The sequence below is a fragment of the Silurus aristotelis genome (genome assembly GCF_946808225.1).
Source record: "Silurus aristotelis genome assembly, chromosome: 10".
Lineage (NCBI taxonomy): Eukaryota > Metazoa > Chordata > Actinopteri > Siluriformes > Siluridae > Silurus > Silurus aristotelis.
Window position 1 is genome coordinate 26,510,978 of NC_139583.1, and position 6,375 is coordinate 26,517,352.

Below are 6,375 nucleotides of genomic sequence, written 5' to 3' on the forward strand. Positions count from 1 at the left end.
CATCATGAGCTCAGGTTACAGTCTATGTAGAGTTTTTGTTTTGAGCTTGGTTATCTCAAACTCTAATATGGATTCAGTGACAGCATACTGAAGTACATCTGCATTAAAATACCACTAATTAAGTACATATGTACAGTTATTGTGTTCTTGTGAGGTCAAAAATCTTATTTTTTTATTTTTTAATTTTAGAGGTGAAAACATCTATCCTGGATACATTTATTGAAGATGTTGTTACAATAGCCGATATATGAAATAAAAAAGATAGTTGTGTAGTAATAAATTATCAAGTATCTAAAAATAATCATAATGATGGTATAACTTTCATTTAATTTAAATTTCTGTGAATTATATAATTAATGATTTAACAATGTTGTTGTTACTTCATCATATGATTGTTTAGGAATAAATCTTGTTAATGGTACCCAAATATGCATTTACATTGACTTTCATTTAAGATTTTATTAAATGCTTTTCCTCATAATCAGATTCTTAAATCTTGGCAAATATAGAGACACTATATTGAAAACAGGAACTCAGGTTGAATTCCAGAGTAAGCGATCAAATTACACCCATGTGCCAAAGAACTGCATTACAGTTTACATATATATTCGGGACATAATGGAAAAATAAGAAAAGTTTTACTCTAAAGAAGTCACAATACAAGATACTGGAAGACGCATCTGTTATCCGCACAAGGTAAATAAATTCGACCTTCACATGACTTCTAAGATGCAGCCAAAACCAAAATATCGACATCAGACAGTTAGTAGCGTCACTGCAGCTATTTTAGAAGCACAGTGTTGAATTGTACATGATGAAAAGAGCATGCATTGGTTAAGCGTTGGTTAGCACAAGCTCACACGATGCACAAAGTCAATGCTGAGAAAATAAGCACATGAGAAATGCTGACCTCTTTTCGAAACCAGTGCATGAACAGACATTTTAAAAATAAAAGAGAACATTTTAATGCAACATTTGACCAAATTCAAGTTATTTTTCAAGTTCCTTTATTGCAGTACACATTCTTTCCTTATAATTACTATAATATTAACTATCATTATTATATTACATTATTAACTATCATCAGTAATGAAAAATCCCATTTAAGGAAAAATAAATTTTCTGCAGTGTAAGATCTTTATCTGGGTCAGCAGCAGAAATCACTTTTTTTTCACTATTTAGTGGAATACAGGGGAATATTTGGTCTATTAACCCTTAACTAGTTAAAAAACTATAACTACATATTAGTTTTATGCACTGGTACTTTAAAATTTTCCTTCCTAAATCTCCTCCTTTGAAAGTGATACAGTGATACTGAGACATTTGGAGACATAAGTATCAGTAAAATGACAATCGTTCGGAAACATTTCTGAAGCACTGCATTGTGAAGTGTTGTGTGCTGCTGTTTTCCAATAGTAAACCCTGGGCTGGTTACAGTGCAGACAAATAAGTTTCACTCACCACTCTTTCTCTCTCTCTCTCTCTTTCTCTTTCTCTCTCCCTCTCTCTCGCTCTCTCTCACTCGCTCTCTCTCTCTCGCTCTCTCTCACTCTCTCTCTCTCTGTCACTTACACACACAAACACACACACAGTACAGCAAAAAAAAAAAAATGTCTGTGTGCTGCACCACAATCTGTAAGTGACCTTCTCATTTGCGGTATTTTCTATTTAAAATAGGAATCTGACTAAAAAATAAGACAAATATATTAAATCAGAAATCCTTTGTTTTAATTTATACTTTTTGTTGCTGTTTTTTTCTTGGAAAGACATGTATTTAATGATTGCAACATCTGTATTTCTATCAAAAGGTATTTCTTTTTACTTCTTTATGCTGATTAAATTACACCTGATTAATATAGTTTGAACTGAAACATGTCTTAATTATATTATTTTTATTGAAAATATTTACATTTGTTTTATTTTTGTTTGCTAGGTGATTATTTAGATATTTTTCCAGCACAAATTGTTGGAGTCACCAAAGCAAAAGTTGGTGAAAATGTAACAATAAAGTGCCACAATAACTTTCAGAGCACAGAGAAAGTAGTTCACATGTATTTGTGTAAAAATGGAGTGGGAGAGAGAATGGAACCACTGGAAAATAAGGATGAGCAGATCTTCATTTTGAGGAAAGTTTCTGTACGGGATTCTGGTATCTACAGTTGTGTGTACTCATTTACAAAATATCCTCTAAAAAACGTTACAGGATCAGGGAATAACTCAATCCATCTCCAAATCAGTGGTAAGAAATGTAATCAATATTTTTTAAAAACCAGGCCTTCTGAATAACCATATATTTTATTTGTATTTTAATTCCTCTTTGATTTTCTGTAAAGTTAATAGTTTGTGTATCTCAAAGGCATTATAATGTAGTTGTTTTATAAGGTAATTAGGACTAAAATTTAAATCATCAATATTTATTTCTAAATTATATTCTTCCTCTATTTGAATTTGTCTATTTGATTTTTTTAAATATTAAATCTCAAAATCACTTTATAGGTGAAATTGCAAATATTTTTATGAAAGAAAACCTGAAATAACATTACTCAACTGGCAAAGCACTGTTCATATTAAAATGATTTTAAATAAATATTATCCCTTTACTCTATTTTAAATAACAAGTGTCTTTTCTTTTTTTTATTCAGTTAAAATTATTGTATGCATTTATTTTATGAATTTATTTAATGGTTGTTTAATGAATCAATAAGATGAGATGAACTCCTTCTTGAGGATTTATTACAAATGTTTGTGTTCCACCACATATTCAACATGTGTTAAAAAAAAACATACAATATAAATCATTGGCAGTCAAATGTTTTATAAACAGTAGGAAATATTGGATAACTGGCATTTCAGACACAACATGACCAGATATATGTTCACTTTCTGTCCATGAAAAATACTTCCCATGTTAAAGATTAGGACTATTTATTGTATAAAAAGTGGAATATTGTTGTATAAAGTATATCAGAAAAATGCACCAATGACACAAATACTAATGACCTGTATGAGATTGTCCATTTGATGAACTGAATCTTTGTTTTTTGTTTTTTTTGGTCAATAGCTACTACTTTGGGCATTTTTCCAGCAAAAATTTTTGGAGCCTCCACAGCAAAAGTTGGGGAAAATATAACATTAACTTGCATCATCTCAAACATTCAGAGTTCAAACAAAGAGTTTCACATGTATTTGTGTAAAAATGGTGTTGGGGAGAGATTAGAACTACTTTTAAATAAAGCAGAGCACACCTTCATTTTGAGCAATATTGCAGTACAGGATTCTGGTAACTACAGTTGCATGTACACATTTACAAAATATTCTACAAAGAATGTCACAGGATCAGGGACAAACTCAATCCATCTCCAAGTCACTGGTAAGAGATTTAATTCACATATTTTTTAATTTTAATAATCCTGTTAGTTTGATTAATCCTGGACCTAATTTGAGGCTTGATTTACCCTTGTTCCATGACATGAACCTCTTTTACACTCCATTTACTTTTTAATATGCCCAGAATTGTTTAGCTTGTTGTTTATAAGAGATGATTCTTCTAATATATATATTTTTGCACTTTTTAACTGCAGTCCTCTAATCTCTTCACACAAAAATAATAATCAGGTTGTAATGTGTTACTTCCATTACCACAGGTCCTAAGACTCAACCAAAGGATTCTGGGAAAAATACCTTGGCAGCTATTTTTATTGTTTTCCTGTTTGGGATTGTCTTTAAACAGATGTATTTCTACAGAAGGATAATATATAACAGTAAGTTATGCACACAGCTGTCTATTAGTGGATATAATATATAAATATAACAATAAAATGGAAAGAAATATTAACTAATAGAGGGAATGTGTTGTTGCAGAGTTGTGTCCAAACCAAGGACAGAGGTACAGTAGATATATTATGAGCAGTATATAATATATTATATTATGAGCAACTGATAATTGCAGACTAATGCACTTTCTTCTTATCCAGCAGTGAACCTGTAAATACAAGGAATATTGAAGGTAAATTACTTAATATTGTGATTTTATATTCATAATTATAATGACGTTTGTATATATAAGTTGATTTAAATATGTGTTTGCAAGGTCGAGGATATGAAAACCAGCCAGTGAACAGGTAAGGAATATTATATTTAGTACATAACCTATAACTAGTTACTAGTCACTATGACAATGAAATGATACCACTTTTAGTGTTTAGCTATTAACAGTCACATTTAACGCAAAAGTGTCACATGAATTGTACAACAGAAACATAAAGTGCACATGGAATAAAACTTATAATAATTAAACTAATATTCAATTATACTTATGGTTATTACACTTAAGTACACTTACACTTAAACTATTGCACCTAAATAAGTGTATGAATTTGTAAAATATATATTTAATAAAAATAAAATGGCAAAAGATGCCATTCAACATGATCACATGCTATTAATAAATAAAGTCTTGAAAATGATTCCATATACAATTTGGCATGTATGTTTAGTTTAGTATCATCCTGTTTATTTCAATAAAAATCTCATTCCTCATACACTAGTACAAAGACTTATTAATTCTTTGCTTGCATCATATGCCTAATACATAAAAATAAATCTCTCTCTTTTCATACAGGAATGTATCTTACAGTGACACGGGTGAATACGCCACAATATCTAACACAGGAGGTAACATCAAACATCTAACAACTTCATCTTGATTATTATTATTAATGTTTAGTTAATTATTTATGTAAATAACTTGCTGAATTACAATATAAAAATATAAAAAAATATATTAAATATAAATAAATGCAAAGTGCAATTTGGTTGTAATTTGGTTATGTGTGTGTGTGTGTGTGTGTGTGTGTGTGTGTGTGTGTGTGTGTGTGTGTGTGTGTGTGTGTGTGTATATATATATATATATATATATATATATATATATATATATATATATATATATATATATATATATATATATATATATATATATATATCATTATATTCACAGGGGACATTAGACCACTCACTTCTTGGTAAGTCACTTCTTGGCAAAAGTATTGTTTATATGCAGTATGCTTAATGCAGTATTGTTTATATGCAATATGTCTGGACATCTAAGATGATTATATTGAGTATCACAAACTATTTTTGGTAAAACTAAACACAAATGTTACATTTTTAACTCAATTATGTCTTTCCTGTTCCTTTAGTGCCACTGAGAACATAGTGGTTTATAGTCTTGCTGAACCTGTTGAGATCTACAGCTTAATACAGCCCCATGGTATCTACATTTCATTTGCTGTTATACTTCACATTCGAACATGGATAAATTGCATAATTTTAACTCAACAGGATTTATATTTATTCAGAGTGACTGTACTTTGTCAAAATAAGTCCTGCCATGCATTATGCAACATTTTCTAATAATCATTTAACTTTTATCCTGCCAGAAAATAAGGCGATCAAGTCTAAAGGGATGAAACCCTCTGCAGAAACACCGATCTATGCTCAAGTAAAGAAGGACAAGAAGAAAAAACTTGCCACTGATTTTTTCCAATATGAATAAATGTCACATCGAAACACATAGATTCAATTATCATGGGTTCAAATATCAAATCAAAAGAAAAGTAATGAGCGGACAGGTCAGAGTTACAGTATTTATGTGTAATTAAACCAGCACTGACATACAAACATGAAAAAAAAAAAAGAAATTAAGAGAGACAGAGGGATTTGTTTAAATCAACTGATCAACTAATAAAGTTGCTTTTAAAATTTCTATTTCAGTAGCAAAATATGTGCTGTTTGTAATTTCCAGACAATACATTCAGCTTGTATTAAATAGTGAATATTGTAATATTTATGCTTACATTAAGATTTTACAATTCAGTTTTATTTTGCTTGCTTAATGAGATATCAACTTTAGCGTATTACTGATTCATTTACTGAGTTAATTTTTTTTTTAAGAAATTATGAACTTTTACTATAACAATCCATAACAATCAATTATATTGCGGAAGTTGTAGCTCATGGCTAACACACTGGACTCCTAATTTCAACATTGTGACTTCAAATCCCAGCCGGTGATGCCACTGTTTGGCTCTTGAGCAAGGCCCTTAACACTCATCTGTTTAGTTGTTTAGTAAAAATGAGATAATTAAAGGTTGCTCTGGAGAAGGGCATCTGCTACATGCCGTAAATGTAAACGTGATATTATAATGAGTTTGTGTAATGTTGACTTCTGTATAATAAAGAAAGAAATCCATGTTTAAGCTTTAATTTCTTTGTCATTAATTCCTTCAAATACATTTCAAAATCTTTTTTAATAATAAAATAAAAATTATATGAAAAAAAAAAGTTATATTTTCATTTAATCACATGCATAAACAT

General features: G+C 29.8%; 1 protein-coding gene across 1 annotated transcript; it reads left to right on the top strand.

Annotated features, from left to right (window-relative positions):
* The first annotated feature begins 1,561 nt into the window (after positions 1-1,561).
* On the top strand, positions 1,562-5,708 carry LOC310732484 (uncharacterized protein). The gene is made up of 12 exons (XM_083553098.1): positions 1,562-1,635; positions 1,767-1,808; positions 1,934-2,239; positions 3,062-3,370; positions 3,645-3,761; positions 3,862-3,886; positions 3,975-4,006; positions 4,091-4,121; positions 4,622-4,674; positions 4,997-5,021; positions 5,199-5,269; positions 5,439-5,708. The coding sequence occupies exons 1-12, from the start codon at positions 1,611-1,613 to the stop codon at positions 5,552-5,554; spliced, it is 1,152 nt and encodes a 383-aa protein (XP_083409224.1). The 5' UTR covers positions 1,562-1,610; the 3' UTR covers positions 5,555-5,708.
* The last annotated feature ends 667 nt before the right edge of the window (positions 5,709-6,375 follow it).

Coding starts and splice junctions, on each gene's coding strand:
- LOC310732484 (XM_083553098.1), top strand. CDS start 1,611: ATGTCTGTGTGCTGCACCACAATCT. Junction 3,762..3,861: donor CAGAAGGATAATATATAACA/GTAAGTTATGCA, acceptor GTGTTGTTGCAG/AGTTGTGTCCAAACCAAGGA. Junction 4,007..4,090: donor AAATACAAGGAATATTGAAG/GTAAATTACTTA, acceptor TGTGTTTGCAAG/GTCGAGGATATGAAAACCAG.